Here is a 21,575-nt window from a genome sequence, read left to right as displayed (position 1 = left end):
CTCAGTTTCAGCTACAGCACCCTGGAACAAACCACCCAACAGCCTGCGTCTCATCCAAAAGCGCTCTGCATTCAAAAGGACATTGAAGCTTTATCTGTTACCACCGGCGTAGCCTCCTACTTGGTATATTCCAGCAGTTTTGTTCGACAATGAACCAGGATTTCGGCCACACTGTAAAGTATTCATGTTTTTCTCGTTCTCATCAATTTTCATTTTCTTTCGTCTATCTCACCTGCTACAATTACCATATTTGCTCTCCATCTTCATCTCAACAGTCAACCTTTTCTCCACAATTTTTTTTCTTTTTGTACTGCTGCAATGCATTTCTGTTAAATGTCATTACCCACGTTCTACATGAACGGAAGGGATTGTTAATAACGCAGATATTTCTTAAAATCCATATATGCATTATTATATATATTTTCATTGTATCATTATTAATTCATTACAGTTATCATTATACAGGGGTGTACAAAAATATGGGAAAACCGAAAATGCAACACACTACCACGACTAATACATTGCAGAAATCTATTGGCTTTCAAAACAGCTTTCATTCGTCTCGGAATGGGTAAATAAAGGACCTGCGTGCTTTTCAAAGGGATTTTATACCATTCTGCCTGCAAAATAGGGGCAAGTTTTGGTAACGGTGATGGAGGTAAACAGCGATGCGCACACTTCTCTCCAGAGTAGACCACAAAGGATCACTAACATTGAGATCTGGTGACAGCAGTGACTAAAGGTGATGCGACACTGCATCCTCATGTTCACAAAACTAGTCCTGGACGATGCGGATCGTGTGAACGGGGATACTGTCGTCTTGGAACGTCTCATCACTAATGGGGAACAAACATTGTTCTATGGGACCGACCTGGTAAACCAAAATACTCACATAAACCTTGGCAGTAACGACCTTGCAGAGTAACTATGGGGCGCATGGAATACCACGATATTGCTTTCCAAATCATCACCGAACCCCCACCATGTTTCACTCTTGGGACGTAAACTCGGTCAGAAATTGAAAACAGAGTGAAACAAGATTTATACGACCAAATGACTTTCTTCCATTGCTTCGTAGTTCATCACTCGACAGACTCATTCGTCGGCGTTATGACTTAACGGATAATATTGTTCCGCTTTCCTTGTATGCGGTATAAATCTTAGATACGATGCCTCTCGAAACACCAAACGCTTTGGGTACATTGATTAAGGAAGCATCCACCATGCGAGCGCCAACGAGCTGCCCCCGTTCAAATTCACTTAGTTCCGCCATAACGCACTCACAACTGCACAGAACACTATTCTGACCACGACTGACTGTATTGAGCGCATTGCAAGGTTGCCGTTCGTGGTCAGATACAACAGCGTATCCTGCAGGCTTAGCTCGCATCTGCATATATGCTCAAGCACGCTTTTCTCGCGGTGTTTCCATATCTTGCCCCAACCATTTATATCATACCTCACTAGCGACGTCTGGAGACGTAAAGGAGGCCTGGAGGCCCTAATCTTCCCAACTGAAATAAAGCAGTGAATAAATTAATAAATAACCCAGTACGTTGTCCTCGATGGTGTGTGTTCATCGGAGGTGAGGGTATCATCTGGAGTGCCCCAGGGAAGTGTGGTAGGTCCGCTGTTGTTTTCTATCTACATAAATGATCTTTTGGATAGGGTGGATAGCAATGTGCGGATGTTTGCTGATGATGCTGTGGTTTACGGGAAGGTGTCGTCGTTGAGTGACGGTAGGAGGATGCAAGATGACTTGGACAGGATTTGTGATTGGTGTAAAGAATGACAGCTAACTCTAAATATAGATAAATGTAAATTAATCCAGATGAATAGGAAAAAGAATCCAGTAATGTCTGAATACTCCATTAGTAGTATAGCGCTCGACACAGTCACGTCGATTAAATATTTGGGCCTAACGTTGCAGAGCGATATGAAATGAGACAAGCATGTAATGGCAGTTGTGGGGAAGGCGGAGAGTCGTCTTCGGTTCATTGATAGAATTTTGGGAAGATGTAGTTCATCTGTAAAGGAGGCCGCTTATAAAACACTAATACGACCTATTCTTGAGTACTGTTCGAGCATTTGGGATCCCTATCAGGTCGGATTGAGGGCGGACATAGAAGCAATTCAGAGGCGGGCTGCTATATTTGTTACTGATAGGTTTGATCATCACGCGAGTGTTACGGAAATGCTTCAGGAACTCGGGTGGGAGTCTCTAGAGGGAAGGAGGCATTCTTTCCGTGAATCGCTACTGAGGAAATTTAGAGAACCAGCATTTGAGGCTGACTGCAGTACAATTTTACTGCCGCCAACTTACATTTCGCGGAAAGACCACAAAGATAAGATAAGAGAGATTAGGGCTCGTACAGAGGCATATAGGCAGTCATTTTTCCCTCGTTCTGTTTGGGAGTGGAACAGGGAGAGAAGATGCTAGTTGTGGTACGAGGTACCCTCCACCACGCACCGTATGGTGGATTGCGGAGTATGTACGTAGATGTAGAAATAAGGCTTCTTAAAACTAATCCCTTAATAGCGATTATTCAGTTAATATTGTCTTGAACATATCTCGGAAGCCCTCAGAATAACTGTCCAGTCTGCTCTGAATTTCCAAAAAATTTATTGCGACTCTGAATCAGTGTAAAAAATAACTGTTCTAAATGTAATTTATGGTTCAGTTTCTGTAGCTTTATGGCCTCCTTTTCGATTGGCAGTCTGTAACGAAACCCGAAATTTATGCGTTTTTCACTGGATTATGACACGAGTCTGCAAATAGAATACGTACTGCTTCGTGACACGTATCTCCTTCTTCACGTAGGATCATGCAATTTTAACACCCGTCGTCATCGAACTAGTAATCGAACGCCTCAGTTGCACCTCGTACGTATCGGTTACTCAAGATGGTGCGAAAATTTTTAATACTTCTGTATTTCGGTTAATTGTTGTACCTTCAAAAAGGAGTTGGATCAAACAATAACAGTAAGTAATGAAAGACATACACAAAGATGGTCTTTGCTCGTTGACTTCCAGTGTAAAAATGTATTTCAATCCCTGAAACAAGAGACTTTTCCCAACGTCCTATCTATCAGACGTTAGATATTACTCCCACGGAAAAACTTCCCAACGCTAATGATATATCCGTTACAAACTGTTAACTGTTTAAGTTCAGATCCTATAGACTATGTATGTTTGTGTGTCTATGCTCGACGGCATCTACAAACATTGCAGTCGTCGATATGCTTCTTCACGAAAAGTGAATTTACGAAACGAAGCTGTACTATAAATCAGTGACGCGACTGTACGGTACACAAGCTCAGTCAGCGCGAGAAGGCAAGAGGGCTTTTAGTTCTGTTTCTAAAGGAGATTTGGTTTGTTGTAATGTTTGCGGGAGTGACAACGACTTGGTCTTCACCAACATTCCATAAAACGGATAGAGAAAATTGCTGTTAAAGTCTTCACGCACACATAAGCAGCGTACACAAAACTGTAAGTAACAAGAAACTAAAGAGAAAAATCATTTCCGAAGAAGAAGAAGGAGGAGGAGGAAAAGAAGGAAGAAATAACAAACGCCACAATTTAAAAAAAATGTGTTGTGGCTGATCTCTAACAGAAAATGTTTGGCCGACTCTATCCTATGATAACTAAGTTTCTCCCACAATCATTTTACGAATAACTCATGACCCTAAACAAAATATATTTTGCTCAACAATCACCACGTTGCCACCTAAAATGGAGGAAACCAGTAAACCGCCCATTGTTTAAAGACTCGAGCTTTCATGTGTAAAGCTGCAATAATCTTCTAGTTGCTTTACAAATTAGTTAACGAGTCCAATATTTGACGTTAAGCAGGTAAGAGAAAAAATGTTCAGAAAATATTTACAATTATGTTTAAAGTTTGTTGGAAGTCGCTAACACTGGATGAGCATAGTCTTAGATATTTGCTCTCCGTTTTAAGCAGAAGCTAGTCTTTCGTGCATCACAATAAACGAGGGTCATTCAATAATTAAAGAGACAAATTGGTCTGGAGAAAAAAGCGTTTATTTTTAAAAACCAATACTTTTTCTACTTTTCAATATAATCCCCTTGAACATTTATGAACTTGTTCCAACGGGCTAGAAGCTTTTGTATTCCGGCTGGAAAGAACTCTTTATTTTGACATTGGAACCAATTTACCACAAACTTTTTCACGTCTTCGTTGTCCAGGAACCTCTTCCCACGTAATGCCTTTCACAAATGAAAATCACTAGGTGCTAAATCAGGACTGTAAGGGGATGAGGCAGTACTTCCCAGCCAATTTTGTCGATGGTTTCACGGGTTAGTTGAGCAATATGAGGACGTGCGTTGTTTTGCTGGAGAATCACACCTCTCCTCTGAGATCCACGACGTCTCTCTCTCATGGCTGGCTTCACCTTATTTAAAAGTAAATCCAAGTAGTACTGGCTATTCATTGCACGCTGCTCTTCGAGATAATCACAAAAAACTGGACCTCCAGCATGCCAAAACCTCGTCAGCATGACTTTTCCAGTTGATGCTTGGGTTTTGAATTTTTTTCTTGACAGGTGAGTTGGGGTGCTTCCGCTCCATGCTTTGTCTTTATGATTCTGGCTCATAATAGTGAACCCAAGTTTCATAACAAGTTAAAATTTTGTTGAGGAAGTGCTCACCTTCACTTTCATAACGTTCCGTAAGCTCTGTGCACACTCTCAACGTTGTTTCCTTGTGTAGCCGCGTCTGCTCCTTTGGGACCCATCTTGCACATGTTTTGCGGTACTTCATCTTGTTAAAGATAATGTTATGAACTACACCAGTACTAACTTGAACCTTATCAACTATCATTTCCACAGTCATACGGCGGTCGGCACGAATGATATCATCAATTCGACTTTCAAGTGAGGGAGTTGAAACTGCAACTGGTCGGCCAGAACGGTGTTGGTCAGTCACTGAGTCGCGACCATTTTTGAACTTCTTTACCCACTTGTAAAAATTTTCATAACTCATACATCCTTCACGACCAACTTTAGACAGTCTACAGTATATATTCACTGGTTTCTGGCCTTCAACAAGTAAAAAACGAATAACAGAACGTTGTTCAACTAATGTGGACGTTTCAAGCGGACTCGCAATCTTGAAATGTATTTTCGAGGTTATAAGTAAAACAAGGTTGATACAGCAGCTGATCAGGGATCATCCCAGCGATGCCAACTTCAAGCCATAAAAGTACCAAACTTGCCCTACCAACAGTCTTTTCCCCAGACCAATTTGTCTCTTTAATTATTGAATGACCCTCGTATATGACGTCATATCTTCTAAAATATGTGTCGTACAATGATATAAATTTGAAGGTACTTTCAGTTGTATATGTAAATATTGTCTGCAAAATGTGGTTCGAATAGTGTTAGCCACAGAGGAGTAATAAATTAAAACGTCATGCTTGATGGTGAAGTTCGACTGCTTGAACAGCGAGACTGCCGGAAGCGATAAGCGTTATTCTTTTCGTCATTCTGTGGGGATGTCAGAGAGAAAAGTTTTATAAAGATTTGAAATTACCTGTATGTGTAAGTTTCGTTGCGAGTAGCTAAGCGCCCTCATTCTCAAATGCTGGATGATATAGTCTGGGTCTTTTGCATGTGGTGGCTTACACTGCATCAAGAAATATACATCGAAGTTACAAAAGTGATGGCATACGACCGAATATAGTGTCAGGTCTCCTTTTGCCCTGCGTAGTGCAGCATCTCGACGTGGAATGGACTCAATAAGTCGTTGGAAGTCCCCTGCAACAATATTGAGTAATGTAGCCTTAATAGGCGTCCGTAATTGCGAAAGTCTTGACGGTGCAGGGTTTTGTGCATGAACTGATCTCTCTTTCATAAACGTTCGATGGGTTTCATGCTGGGCCATCTGGGTGGGAAAATAATTCGCTCGAATTGTCCAGGATGTTCTTCAAACCAATCGCAAACAAATGGTTGTTTGAGAAAATGAAGTTCATGAATATCTGCAAATGGTTTCGAAGTAGGCGAAGATAACCACTTCCAGCCAGTGGTCAGTGTAATTGGACGAGAGGACCCAGTCCATTCCATGTAAACACAGACCACACTATCATGGAACTACCACCAGTGTGCGCAGTGCCTTGTTAACAACTTGGCTCCATGGCTTTGTGGGGTCTGCGCCATACGCGAATCCATCAGCTCTTACCAACAGAAATCGGGACTCATCTGACCAGGCCATGGTTATCCAGTCGCCTAGGGTCCAACCGACATGGTCACGAACCCAGAAGAGGCGCTGGAGCCGATGTCGTGCTGATAGCAAAGGCACTCGCGTCGGTCATCTGCTGCCATGGCCCGTTAACGCCAAAGTTCGCTGTACGATGGCTACTTTCCTCGTACATCCCACATTGACTTCTGCGGTTATTTCAGGTAGTGCTGCTTGTCTTTTAGCACCGACAACTCTACACGAACGCCGCTGCTCTTGGTCTTTCAGGGGCGGCCGTCGGCTACTGCGTTGTCCATGGTGAGAGGTATTCTCGGAACACTCTTAATCCTCTGGATATCGTAGTTCTCAATTCCCTAAGGATTTCGGAAATGGAATGTCCCAAGCGTCTAGCTCCAACTACCACTCCGCTATCAAATTCTGTTAAGTCCCGTCGTGCGGCCATAAGCACGTAGCACACCTTTTTACATGAATCACCTGAATACAAATGACAGCACCATTAATCGATTTCCCTTTCATACCTTGTGCACGCGACACTACCGCCATCTGCGTATGTGATATCGGTCTCCCATGACTTCTGTCATCTCAGTGTACACAGTTTCTGACTATAATTCATGTCTTAACGTGTTCAATCTTTAACGTAAGATTATACCTCTCAACGAGTAGATTATGAGAACATTTTTAATTTTTTAATTCCATGAATAATTATATAAAGTGAAAGGTCCCGAGTTCGAGTCTCGGTCCGGCACACAGTTTTAATCTGCTAGGAAGCTTCATATCAGCGCACACTCCGCTGCAGAGTGAAAATCTCATTCTGTAAATTTTATGAAGTACTGAAAATCAAAGTTTTGTTGTCCCTGGAATCTTTTAGATAGGCAACGTGCAACTGAGACTGGATACCACGAACCAGGTTATCCGTTTAATAACAAAGGTATTGCCATATCGTCTTGTGTGTAGTAAAATGAAGTTCGTTTTAATGTGATGCATTGGAAATGATAGGCCACAAGCATTGCCAGTTTTTGGGTCTTCTCTCCAAAGAAGTCGACGAATACCCCTACATTTACTCTTGTTGTGGTAGATTCTTTGATTCTGAATGGTTGGTGTCATGCTCTTCAGAAAGAGATAGTCGATTCTCTGGTCTTCATTTGTTCTGTTGCACCGCGACCACTCTGTTTTGGTTCAAATGGTTCAAATGGCTCTGAGCACTATGGGACTTAACTACTGAGGTCATCAGTCCCCTAGAACTTAGAACTACGTAAACCTAATTAACCTAAGGACATCACACACATCCATGCCCGAGGCAGGATTCGAACCTGCGACCGTAGCGGTTGCGCGGTTATAGACTGTAGCGCCTAGAACCGCTCGGCCATTCCGGCCGGCCCACTCTGTTTTCCCACTGAGCAGTCATCTCATGACCGAGATCACAGTGTGTGCAGGATGTCATATTTTGCCATTTTTCGAGTTCCTTTTTATCCACATGCCTCGGTACTCTGCCCAATGAAATTTCCGTTCCTGGCCACATTAAATAGAGGAGGCTGTCTGCCGGCCGCTGTGGTCGAGCTGTTCTAGGCTCTTCAGTCCGGAACCACGCGGCTGCTATGGTCGTAGGTTCGAATCTTGCCTCGGGCTTCGATGTGTGTGTTGTCCTTAGGTTAATTAGGTTTACGTAGTTCTAAGTCTAGGGGACTGATGACTTCAGATGTTAAGTCCCATAGTGCTTAGAGCCATTTGACCATTTGGATGCTGTCTTGATCACCCAGTACATTTTCTCGGTTGGATGCAACTGTGTGTCAGTCTTCAGCGTACTCGGCGAGTCGGGGCAGATTAAATACTTATTCCAATACTTATTCCCTCGATTAACCTCTTCTCATTCCAATGTCCTCAGAATGTCAGACATACTTGCATCAAAAGGTTAATATCACTAAGAAGTAGTTTCCAAACGGACTGCAAGCAAATATGAATGATTATCCTTCGACGTCCCCCTATTTAGATCCATTAGTGAAAACTGAAGTTGGGCCGCCTTTGTCTTCTAAAATAAAGTAGAATATTCATTTAAAACATACTGAGGAGCACAAGCGTAATTGCACTGATCTTTAAAACCATTCTCATTCTCATTAATAATATGGGTGGAAAATTATGTACACCAGGCTTGCAAAAAACATTTAAATTTGCCACACCTGAACACGTAAGGTCAGCTATTACGGATCGTAAGCGGCTTTCTTCATCATCTTTGAGTCACTAATACGAGCCCAGTTCGTTGTCAAATAAATGTACTCTACAATGGTGAATTGCCTACAATTTTTAAAAATGGCGGACAATGAGCTGGTGTCTACGGACGCAAAAGGCCGATTCATTATCGCATCACAGTGGCGTAGAACGGCGTTCGCTCCTTAAGCCCCTGATGTCAGTATTATGTCATCATACTGCAGGCAGATTAGTATGGCTGTAGGAAGCACGAATGCGTCTCTGTGGTATGGTTGCCTGCTTGCTTCACACGTTTGCACTACACTGTGCCTTTCGCTGTGTGCGTCCTCTATTAAAGGGTAGACACAGATGGTCTCTGGTAGCTACGCCACTATGCCATCTGTTGGCAGACGACATTGAGACCATTATCAGTACATCTACTATCCTCCAGGTGGCATCGAAATCGAAATCGACGTAGTTTTTCCAGATGTACAAATTTTTTCCCTGCAGTGTCGATATAGGTTGCGGTAGTTATCCACAGACAGAGAGGCTTGCAGTGGCTGGACTAATTTGGAGCGCTGCATCAAAACTATTTTCGGACTGGAGACCACAGCTACAATATCAATGGTAGTCAGGCTAGAGCACGTGTAAAATAAATAAATAAAAATTAAAAATAAATGAATGTTATCGCTATGTAATGAGCAACGGACAGCGCTATTTCGTGCTGCTTACTGCACTTCTCGAAACATTTCACTATGCACACTCGTAGTATTCCACTCTAACCACATACAAGACCGTGCACCAACACACTTGCCATTTTCTCGCTTAGTAGAATTACTCTAGCAGTCGCCACGTTACTAAAGTACTGGCCTAATATGAATCGGACTTGAGGGAAGGTACCAAGCGCGGTGACGAGGTAGAAAAATTTAAGTTATTGCGGATGAACGTGAAAGGCAAGCCCTTAACGTTCCTGGGAAAGGAAGAGTCCTATCCTGGGGGACGTTATTGACGAGATCGCTGTTGCTGAAACTGACCATGTAGCGCGTGCCCCGGTATTGCTAGTGCTAGTGCAATGTCAGGAGAATTTTCCGTCCCACAGTTAACAGTACGGTAAGATTTGCGACCTGTTTTACTTTAGTATCTGTACAAGATCCAGATGGTGCAGCAACTGACACCTCACGATCTGCAGCAACGTTATGAATTTGCTCTTCGATTTCTGGCACGGATCGAAGTTGATGACACGTGGCCGGGGAATGTTCTGTGGAGTGACGAGGCACATTTTATACTACAGGGTGCAGTGAATACACAGAACTGCCGAATTTGGGATGCAATTGAACCACGTGTTGCGCACTAAGAGCCATTGCACTCGCCATGTGTGACCGTGTGGTGTGGACTCACAAGCACCTGTATCCTCGGTTCGTACTTCTTCCGAGAGAATACATCCAGAGGGCCTTTCAGATGAGCCGTGACGTCTGCGCGTTATCGAGACCTCCTTGTACAGCATGTGATTCCTGCTTTGGAAGAGCGCAACCGAGTGTAGACTACGTTCTTCACGTAGGATGGGGCAACACTCAACGTCGCTTACCCAGTGGAAGATCCGCTTAAAGCAACCTTCCGCGAACGTCTGCTGTATTATTAGTGTGCAGCTGCACACAGCGACATTGATTAAATATCTAACTGTAACGCTATAAAGCTTTATGAAATGGAACGAGTACGTAAGGATGGTAGTAGGAAATGCGAATGGTCCACATCGGTTTATTAGGAGAACTCTAGGAAAGTGTGTCTTATTTATAAAGGAGACCGTTTGTGGAACGCTGGTGCGACCCATTCTTGAGTAGTACTCGATTGCTTGGTATCCCCACCAGGTAAGATTAAAGGAAAACATCGAGGCAATTTAGAAGCGGACTGCTAGTTTTGTTACCGGTAGGATAAAGAGATGGGGCCCCTCCACGCCCGCACCAACGTGGTGACCAAACCAAAAGTTCTACTGTCACCTCCGTCAACATGTTAGTTATCTAGTAAGTGGATCACAGTATGCTGGGCTGTGATGTTATCCGTGCGTCTGGGTAAGACTACGCATTAACACGGTCCATCAGGTGATAGATAGTGGACGAAACGCGAGTGAGGGTAGCGATTTGAAGAGCAGAGGGAAAAAAGTGCCAAGGCTCGTGCCGTGGGAAAAAAACCTCTGCGACAGTGGGATGGGTAGTAAGAGCAGTAGTGGCTTACTAGCTGCTATAATTCATGCAAGGTTGGATTTGTTAGAATGGGTATCATGCATCATTACCGTGGCAAGCGATGGCAATGTATCCCAGTTGCTGCAGCCGCTACATTCCTGGAACAATCAAGATCGTTATACAGTAGTGGGAGAACGGCCATAGATCATCTCACTGTGTGGGTGATGTGTGGAGCTTGTCTGCATGCAGTGTACGGTACGGCTTCCCTGCGTGGTGCCAGTTATTCGGCAGTGTATTCCAGCTGGATATCCAGTAATGGCGTCTGATTAACAGGGGCTCACCTGTACCGTTGTGTTTGCGTGTGCTTGGCCATAGATGTTACGTCCTTACAAGTATGTCTTTTGGTCTTTTATGTTTCCATCTATGGTTGTGATCGTAGTTCCCCAGATTCGGAATAAACGGGTTCTGCGAATGTCTGGAGTTTCTGTATAGTCTTGCGGTGAGTTTGTGGATTACCTCCGTGAGAGTCTCAAGTCGGTATTCCCGGTGAAGGTCCGCGATGGGTGTGTATCGTGGAGCATTGCTTATGATTTATAGTACTTTTTGTATGAGCTGCAGACGGCGCAGGCGTGTAGGCGCAGCGTATCCCCAGATAGGAGCTGCGTACGTCATCAGGGGTCGGATGGACCTCGACTTCCTTCTGCTCAGTGTGATACGCCTGCTGAGCATAGGGTAGAGCTGTTTGAGCCTCGCGCTAGCTCGGTTGGTCATGTGTTGTATGTGGTCCCCCCAGAGTAATTTCCGGTCCAGCCAGACACCAAGGTATTTGACTTTCTCGCGGAAACGTATTGGGCGTGCATGTAGAGTTATTGGTCTGCAATATCGGTGTTTGCGCAGTTGCTTCGGTCTTCTAGTGAACAGAACAGCTTCGCACTTGTCGACGTTTACTCTAACACGCCATTTCTCCAACCAAGGCTCAGCCACTCTGAGTGCAGTCTGTAGGCGTGACGTAATGTTTGATGGTTTCCAATCTTGAGCGAGGATGGCTGTGTCATCCGCGTAAATTGCCATCGTTGTGTTGTGTGTGGTTTGGAGATCGTTTATGTAGAGGTTAAACAGTAAGGGCCCTAGGGTGCTTCCCTGGGGTACTCCCGAGTGTATACCGTGTCGTGTTGATTGTTTTCCCTGCACGTCAGTGTTGAAACTCCTGTCTGTGAGGTATGAGTGTATTAGACGCACCAGCCCGTCGGGGAATCCCGCGTCGCTGAGTTTGCGAATGAGGCCGTTGTGCCATAGACGGTCGAAAGCCTTTTCGATGTCCAGGAACACCGCCCCTGTGGCTTTGTTTATGTTGAAGCCATGTGTTATATGTTCAACGACCCGTAAGAGTTGTTGTGTTGTGGAGTGGTGATTCCTGAAGCCGAATGGCTCCGGTCTCAGGATGTCATTTGTTATGCAGTGCCTACTGATGCGTTTGAGACTCACCTTCTCAACAATCTTACTGAGCGAGCTCGGAAGGCTGATGGGTCGGTAATTTTGTGGGAGGCTGTGGTCTTTCCTCAGCTTCCTGAGCATCAGGACCTTGGCCGTCTTCCAAAGGGCGGGGAAGTGTTGGTGTTTTAGTATGGCATTCGCTATGTGTGTTAGGTACTCAGTTGCTTTATCCGTGAACCCCTGGAGGACACGGTTTTGAATGCCATCATGACCAGGGGCTTTCCTAGCAGCGGAATGCATTACAGCCCAGGAGATTTCGGCTGTGCTAGCATGTCGAATGTCGTCGCGCGATGGTTGGCCTAGAATGCTTGTAACCTCTTGGTCAGTAGCAAGTGTGAACACTGGATCTGATGGTACCAGCCCAGATCACGTAAGAAACAGACTGCCCGATCGCTTGGTCTAGCAGGCAACCCTTGTCAGGGAACGGCCACCAGGCGGCAACAGCGTCACACCCTTACTTGTGGCACCAACCACTACATAGCACTCCGATCTGTGAAATACGTGGCAACATCGTCCGAACGCGTGCAGCTTTCCACCATTTGGCGTCTGTGAAGTACAACTGTTTCTGACATACCGGTGGTAGTGGATCGAGTCGTCATGCCGAGGGCCTGTGAGTGTATCAACTGTAGAAGGAGTAGACGGACAAATTCTGAACTAAATATGTTCAGATTTTCCGTCAAAGATAAAGAAAGGTTACGGGAGTGGATTTTAAATTCAGGTAAATCAATAAATTAGTTACGAGTAGGAATTAATAAAGAGCCCTAAGCATTCGATCCTATCTAAATTTTGTCGATCTTATATTCTGATATAACGTGGCAGCCCTTCCTGTATAAGAACCATATCATACAATTTTTAAATGAAATCTTTGCTGCGATTTGGACTTTTTAAAACTGTTTATTCACTTCACTATCGTAATTTTGGCTGTAGAGGCATTTTTGTGTGCAATGTGAAAACTGAAACACATAAGATATGGATAACAAAATGCAAAGCATAGTGTGGTAACATTTGATAAACAATTTATGAAGCATTACCTTACAAAACCTTCCCCTTTGGTACTTGAAAATGGCTCTAGAGCTGAAATAGCAACAGTGAAATAAATGAATAATAGCCTTCATCTAAGTGCTAGGTCATCGGTCCCTCTAAATCCTGGTATATACTAGAGTGAACGAAGTGAACGAGTGTAAAACGTCGTTTACACTGCTGCAAAAGAGTATTCATATATAATTCACCGATGTTCACTACCATTCGTTTATACTTGTGAACAAGCGTTTATATTGGAATGAAGGGAGGAGAATAGAAGAGAACGAGCATAATATGCAAACCATAGACGCTGCCTATTTTAATTATTTTTTTTAATCTGTGCGCTAATAATCCTCACACAGCTTTCACTCGAAAACAACACTACTTATAGTAACAGGTCTGCGCGAGTGCGGATATCCCCAGTAATAACTGTGTTTCAGGTAAAAGCGTACGTCTGTTGCGAATATTTGCGGGTTATCTTTAAACTGTACAAAGTAAATTTTTAACATAATTATGGTTTGCCGTCTGTGGCTCTTCAAAGTTGACACCGCCAAAATATGCTCGAAAAACACGCTTTCACTTGTATATTACCGCGTTTTCAGCCCCCTTTCAGCAACAATCCAAAATTCATCGTTTTGTGCCACTCTTATATCATTTACGATAAGTTACATGCAAAGTAAAAGAATTTAAATTTGAAATGACTGTCACTGAAATATGTCCAGCCTTAATTCGCACCAAAACCGGGTGCGGATTTTGAAAACTTTTTAGTGTTAACCTGCACATGGAGACCTTTTTTACGACCATAATCCGTATCAGAAGAGCTGTATAGCAAAGAGGAAATAGACGGCATGGAAGGCGAGTGTAAAACCTTTGCGACTGCAATACAGTCTGCATTTAAACAGTAACTCGCGACAAATGTTTGTGTGTTACTTTTAATTTATTTCATTTCGCATATGATTGTGAGAAATAAACTTGGTTTGTAGAATTACAGGAGCTAATCTACATTCTTAGATTGAAAACTCGGGAAGAACCACAACCGATCATGAGCTACAGTCAGCAGTGTGACGAATGCATTTCGCGCACAGCGCTCTAGCCGAACGCAAATCAACGTCATTCACGTCACCGAAGATACAGCGTTGCCAATTCCGCGACATGGACAGGTCAGTTAGCATTGTAGCGTCGCCTGCGACATCTGTTGACCGACGGGAAAACTATTTTTACGGTTGCCTGTTCTGTCGTAAGGACGGTCAATCCGTTTCTTACGTGATCTGGGGTACCAGGTTCGGTGTGAATGACGCTGCGAGTGTGCGGGCCATTAGTTCTGCTTCTCTTCCACTGAGTACGCAGGTCCGTCAGGCCCTTGAAGCGCTGGGGTGTATATTTTCTTCCTGGTAAAGTGTCGGGCTAGTTGCCACACGCCAGGTCGTGCGGTGTCCAGCCCTTCGAGTTTTTGGTTCCACTGTTGTGTTATGCGTGTTTGTATTTTACCGTGTATGATGCCCTGTAGCCTGTTAATGTGCCGTTTGAAGTACGGACGCCTGGTGCGCTGCCATTGTCTCCTGAGGCGATTCCTCATTGACATAAGGCCCAGGATTTCCTGGGGCAGGGCCGCACTGTGTTGTTGTGAGGTGCGATCAGGTATGGTGCCTGCCATTGCGTCCTGGACGGCGTTAGTGAGGGTTTCTACTGCCTAGTCAATTTGTGCTGTTTCATTAATTTCGTGTGTGGGTGGGATGTGGCTATCGAGCTTTTCCTCGAACAATGTCCAATTCGCACGCCTGTAGTCCAACAACTTGAGTTGTTCCATCTGCTGCAGTGTTTCCTCAATGTATAGTATTACAGGTTGGTGGTTTGAGGGCAGATCGTTTTCAACGGCAACGTTGAGTGTCGATGTAATGCTCTTGATGAGGGCCATGTCTATCAAGCCTGGCCTGTGTCCCCTCTGATAGGGAATGTGCGTTGGTTCAGTCGGCGCTAGTATAATGTAATTTCTGCCTAGTGAATGTTCGTACAGTTTTTTGCGGTTGGGATTTCGTATGCGTGAATTCCATTCGCGTTCAGATCTCCAGCGACTATTACTCGCGGTGAAATGTTGAGTAGTGTGCTGATATCGCGTGTTGAAATGCCTACAGGGCTGTTGTATACCGATATCAGTGTGGTGTAGGCTCCGTTTGACGGCCGTAGCCTCGATTTTTTCCAGTTCAGGGAAATGACTTTGTGTATGACGATTGCAGTTCCACCTGCCACGGCGTCGCCCGGTCGGTCGGTAAGATAGACGCAGTAGCCAGGAAAGTTTAATTGTTTGTGCGGTTTAAGCTTCGTCTCGCTCAATAGCGCAACAAGGATTCCCTTGCGCTCCATGAACGCGGCAAATTCTGCCCTTTTGTTGTGGATCGAGTCTGCATTCCAGAACAGGATCTGTGATAGTGTATGCGGGTCTGCGTTATGGGCCGGGTGTGGTATATTATTCATGTATGAGTGTGAAAGAGTGTTGTGATGGCAGTGTGTATAACAGCCCAGTATTGCCCGTGTTCGGCGCTCATGAGCTGGGTGATGAGTGTAGTGAGGGCCGTCAGTACCTTGGTAAGGATTTGAACGGTCGTGTGTCGAGGGAATAGTGTTTCCAGTATTCCCCCAGGTGATGTGTTGGTGTTGGGTGTGGCAGCCTGAGGTGCTGTTGTGGAGATAGCAGCAGCTTGTGCGGGTATTGGTGTGTTGTTACGAGTGGCATTTGTGTTTATATTTTGTGACAGAGGTTGTGGCACCTGTGTTACTTCTGTGGTGAGGGGGATGGTAGTGTGGCTTACAGTCTCGATGTCTTGTTGACTGTTTTCCTGTGTGTTATTGGTCTGTTGTTGCTGGGTGGCCTGTTGTGGTGATTTCGTGTTCCCCGCTCTGTGTTTACGTGTACGTCTATTCCTCCTCTGGGCTTGGGGTTCTGGGGGTTCTTGTGTGGGTGTGTTATCCTGTATAGCGTGCGTTTCTTCGCAGCATGTGACTTCTGGGAGTGGGGTCGTGTTGTTTGGGGGCACAGGTGTTGGTACCGATGCTTGTTGGTTTTCAGGTGTTGTCTGTGGCTGTTGTGTAGCTGTTGCAGCGGATGTTTCGCGTGTGTGTGAAGGGCGCTGAGGTTCCGCGGCCTGTGCCGTTCCGCCAGGGCGTGCAACCGTGGCAAACGTTACGCCGTTCCTTATTGGGTTCGGCGCTGACCTTTGGGCGTGGAATGTCGTACTGTACCCTGTTCTTGTCTTATTTACGCTTCAGCGCCTGTTTGTATGCACTGCACTGCCCGAAGTTGGCCGCATGGGGCCCACTGCAGTTGGCACAGCGTCGCTGGTTTGGCTGTGTTTGCGTGCAGGTGTTGGTAGGATAAATCAAATGCAGGTGTTGGTAGGATAGATCAACGCGCGAGTATTGCGGAGATGCTTCTAGAAATCAAAAGGAGATCCCTGCAGAGAAGATGACGCTCTTTCCGCGGAACACTATTGAGAAATTTAGGAGCAACGTCATCTAGAGCTGACTTCAGAACGATTTTACTGCCAAAGGTAAAATAATGTGAACACCTGTACTTACTTGGGAATGGTTAATTAATAAGCGGTCGGACCCCCATTTGCCTGTACTACAGCTGCGATACTTCTTGAAATACTTGTATATAATTATTGTGTAGTCTCCAGTGGAATGCTAGGCCACTCTTCGATCAGGACCTCTTCTAACTCCTGTAGTGTAGAGGGTGGCGGAAATCTGCTCCGGAGTCTGCGCTCCAATACCGCCCAAAAGGGTTCGTTAATATTAAAGTCCGTGGACTGTGCTGGCCAGGGAAAACACTGCAATTTAGTTACATGCTCCTCATATCAAGATTCTACTGTCCTGGCTGTGTGAATGGGTGCATTATCTTCCTGAAATATGGCATCATTGTTGGGGAACAACATTTGAATCATAGGGTACACCTGATCACCTAAAATGTTCACATAATTGTTGGCTGTAGCACGGCCTTTGAGAGTAATGATGGGACCAGCAGAATACCTTGATATGGCTGCACACACCATCACTCTTCCACCTCCATGGTTCAAATGGCTCTGAGCACTATGGGACTTAACATCTGAGGTCATCAGTCCCCTAGAACTTAGAACTACTTAAACCTAACTAACCTAAGGACATCACACACATCCATGCTCGAGGCAGGATTCGAACCTGCGCCCGTAGCGGTCGCGCGGTTCCAGATTGTAGCGCCTAGAATCGCTCGTCCATGGCGACCGGCTCCACCTCCATGCTTAACCGTTGGAATTAAGCAATCAGGATTGTAGGCTTCTTTTGGCGTCCTCCAGACGTAAACCGGCCCGAGGTTTCAAATAACGGAAACGTTGACTCGTCGGACCATATGATGTATTTCAACTGCTGAGCTGTCCAGGATTTATGCTCCTGACACCATGTTTTACGCTTCTTTGCGTTGGTTATCGTCACTAATGGTTTCAGTATAGCAGCTCTTCCATGAATATTCCCTTTATGGAGTTCTCGGCGGACAGTGTCGACAAATACGCGGTCATGAAAATAGCTATTGATCTCTAAAGTCACTTTAGCTGCCGCAGTTTTGTGTTGTTTTTACACAATTCGTGTTAGTGTACAGCGGTCTCTCTCATTCAGTTTTGATTTGCGTCCACTATTACGTTTACACGATGATGTCTTTCCATGTTTTGTGTAGGTTGCCACGACTGAAACAGTTGCTCTTGAAACATTCAATAAGTTGGCTGTCCTGGTTACTGATGCTCCAGTTAATCGGGCCCCCACAATCTGCCCTCTTTGGAACTTTGTTAGGTCTTTCATTGAACGTCGACCTCGGCCTCTGAATGCAAATACGAAGTGTGAACTACTCGTAAACAACCTGCACTGATGCCCAGTCCGTACTGAACACACACAGTCCAGTGCGACATGTGCCTCACCTGCGTTGTTGTCCATCAAACACAACCATCCCATTACTACCACTGTTCACATTATTTTGCCTATCCCCTGTACATTTAGCGTAAGGACAACGAAGGTAAAAAGAGATACACTGGATTCGCAGTTGGGAGCATGGCAGTTCATATCCCAGTCAGGCTATCCAGGGTTAGGTTTTCCATGTTTTCTACATCGCTTACGGCAACTGTTGGAGAACGACGATTCAAACCCAGGTCTGGCAATCCTGATTTAGGTTTTCCGTGATTTCCCTAAATCGCTTCAAGAAAATGCCGAGATGGTTCCTTTGAAAGGGCACAGCCGACTTTCTTCCCTAATTCTATGAGACCGATGACCTCGCTGTCCGGTCCCTCCCCCAAATCAACCAACCAACCAACTGCTGGACTGGCTCCTTTGAAAAGTACAGCGTCAGTTTCCTTCCCCATCTTGTGCTCGTTATCTAATGAACTCGTCGTCGACAGGGCATGAAATATTTCCTTCGGTTTTGAGAGCAGAGCAGACGTAATGAACCGAGAAGGAGGTGTAGGGTACAAAAAACCAAAAGAGCTTAATAAACCGAAAATTCCTTATTGAAATTTTAAGAGTTACTGAGTGTAGTAACATTACACATAAGTCTTAGCAGAGCTTCCATTGATAAGTCTGTAATGTAAACTGTGGCAGATGCGCACATCCAGATGCCGGCGCTGGAAGAACTGGACCTGGCAGACAACACGCTGTTGACGGTACCGGCAGCCATTGCGGGTATGAAGAAGCTGAAAACGCTGAACCTGTCCAGGTCGCGCGTGCAGCGGCTCGCGGGCCAGCTGCCGCATCTTCCGCAGCTGAAGGAACTCACGCTCCGCAACACGTTCCTGTGCTGCCTGCACCAAGAGCAGGACGCCTTCCAGGGGGTCCCGAATCTGGTGTTCCTTGACATCTCGCAGAACCAGCTGACCTCCCTGGGAGCGGCACTGCGTGGACTCCACCAGCTGCAAGTCCTCGACGCCTCAGACAACCAGCTGACCGAATACCCGGAGCTGCAGCTCCAGAGCCAGGTGGTGCTGACTTTTGCTCACAACCGCCTTAGCACTATACCACACTGCAGCCAGTTTGGAAGTAGCAGCAGCCATCTGGCGTTGGACCTACACGACAACCAAATATCTCACTGGGATGGAGGTCCTAACATCCTGAGGTAATGAGAAATACACATTACTGAAATGAAATGACACTATTTCAGAGATTTTACTGTTCTCTTACATAATGGTTTTATGTAAACACATCAAAAAACGTTTTGCATCACCTCGGTTAGAGTTCCGGAACCTGTACAGAAAACTGGAATAGAGATCAACATAAACATCATTTCTCCCACTTTTATTGTTCATGAAAACCACACATTGGATGTTGTACCACCATACAGCGAGACCTTCAGAGGTGGTGGTCCAGATTGCTATAAACACCGGTACCTCTAATACCCAGTAGCACATCCTCTTACACTGATGCATACCTGTATTCGTCGTGGCATACCATCCACAAGTTCATCAAGGCACTATTGGTCCCACTCCTTAACGGCGATTCGGCGTAGATCCCTCACAGTGGTTGGTGGGTCACGTCGTCCATAAACAGCCCTTCTCAATCTATGCCAGGCATGTTCGATGGAGTTCATATCAGGAGAACGGGCTGGCCACTCTAATCGAGCGATGTCGTTATCCTGAAGGAAGTCATTCACAAGATGTGCAAGATGGGGGCGCGAACTGTCGTCCATGAGGACGAATGCCTCACCAATATGCTGCCGATATGGTTGCACTATCAGTCAGAGGATAGCATTCACGTATCGTACAGCCGTTACGGCGTCTTACATGACCACCAGAGGCGTACATCGGCCCCACATAATGCCACCCAAAAACAGCAGGGAACCTCCACCTTGCTGCACTCGCTGGACAGTGTCTACGGCGTTCAGCCAGACCTGGCTACCTGGTTGAAGGCATATGCGGCACTCATCGGTGAAGAGAATGTGATGCCAATCCTGAGCGGTCCATTCGGCATGTTGTTGGGCCCATCCGTACCGCGCTGCATGGTGTCGTTGTTGCAAAGATGGACCTCGCCATGGACGTCGGGAGTGAAGTTGCGCATCATGAAGCCTATTGCGCCAGTTTGAGTCGTAACACGACGTCCTGTGGCTGCATGAAAAGCATTATTCAACGTGGTGACGTTGTTGTCAGGGTTCCTCCGAGCAATAATCTGTAGGTAGCGGTCATCCACTGCAGTAGTAGCCCTTGGGCGGCCTGAGCGAGGCATGTTATCGATAGTTCCTGTCTCTCTGTATCTCCTCCACGTCCGAACAACATCGCTTTTGAAACTTCCTGGTAGATTAAAACTGTGTGCCCGACCGAGACTCGAACTCGGGACCTCTGCCTTGGTAGAGCACTTGCCCGCGAAAGGCAAAGGTCCCTAGTTCGAGTCTCGGTCGGGCACACAGTTTTAATCTGCCAGGAAGTTTCATATCAGCGCACACTCCGCTGCAGAGTGAAAATCTCATTCTGGAAACATCCCCCAGGCTGTGGCTAAGCCGTGTCTCCGCAATATCCTTTCTTTCAGGAGTGCTAGTTCTGCAAGGTTCGCAGGAGAGCTTCTGTAAAATTTGGAAGTTAGGAGACGAGGTACTGGCAGAAGTAAAGCTGTGAGTACCGAGCGTGAGTCGTGCTTCGGTAGCTCAGTTGGTAGAGCACTTGCCCGCGAAAGGCAAAGTTCCCGAGTTCGAGTCTCGGTCGGGCACACAGTTTTAATCTGCCAGGAAGTTTCATATCAGCGCACACTCCGCTGCAGAGTGAAAATCTCATTCTGGAAACATCGCTTTTGTTCACTCCGAGACGCCTGGACACTTCCCTTGTTGAGAGCCCTTCCTGGTACAAATAAACAATGCGGACGCGAGCGAACCGCGGTATTGACCGTCTAGGAATGGATGAACTACAGACAACACGAGCCGTATACCTCCTTCCTAGTGGAATGACTGGAACTGATTGGCTGTCGGACCCCATCCGTCTAATAGGCGCTGCTCATGCATGGTTATTTATATCTTTGGGCGGGTTTAGTGACATCTCTGAACAGTCAAAGGGACTGTATCTGTGAAACAATTTCCACAGTCAACGTCTACATCTACATCTATACTCCGCGAGCCACCTTACGGTGTGTGGCGGAGGGTACTTATTGTACCACTATCTGATCCCCCCTTCCCTGTTCCATTCACGAATTGTGCGTGGAAAGAACGACTGCTTGTAAGTCTCCGTATTTGCTCTAATTTCTCGGATCTTTTCGTTGTGATCATTACGCGAGATATATGTGGGCAGTAGTAATATGTTGCCCATCTCTTCCCGGAATGTGCTCTCTCGTAATTTCGATAATAAACCTCTCCGTATTGCGTAACGCCTTTCTTGAAGTGTCCGCCACTGGAGCTTGTTCAGCATCTCCGTAACGCTCTCGCGCTGACTAAATGTCCCCATGACGAATCGCGCTGCTTTTCGCTGGATCATGTCTATCTCTTCTATTAATCCAACCTGGTAAGGG

At 45.6% G+C, this 21,575-nt stretch overlaps 1 protein-coding gene across 2 annotated transcripts in view; it reads left to right on the top strand.

Moving 5' to 3' along the window:
• The window catches only part of LOC126457469 (toll-like receptor 4), a 122,523-nt gene that overhangs the window by 50,156 nt on the left and 50,792 nt on the right, over positions 1 to 21,575 (top strand). For both annotated transcript variants that reach the window (XM_050093760.1, XM_050093759.1), the window contains exon 3: positions 18,696 to 19,206. In XM_050093760.1, coding sequence (XP_049949717.1) covers positions 18,696 to 19,206 — 511 coding nt within the window. The remainder of the gene's footprint in view (positions 1 to 18,695; positions 19,207 to 21,575) is intronic.

This window comes from Schistocerca serialis, chromosome 2, assembly GCF_023864345.2.
Source record: "Schistocerca serialis cubense isolate TAMUIC-IGC-003099 chromosome 2, iqSchSeri2.2, whole genome shotgun sequence".
In the NCBI taxonomy this organism is placed as follows: Eukaryota; Metazoa; Arthropoda; class Insecta; order Orthoptera; family Acrididae; genus Schistocerca; species Schistocerca serialis.
This window is presented reverse-complemented; position numbering and strand designations above follow the sequence as displayed.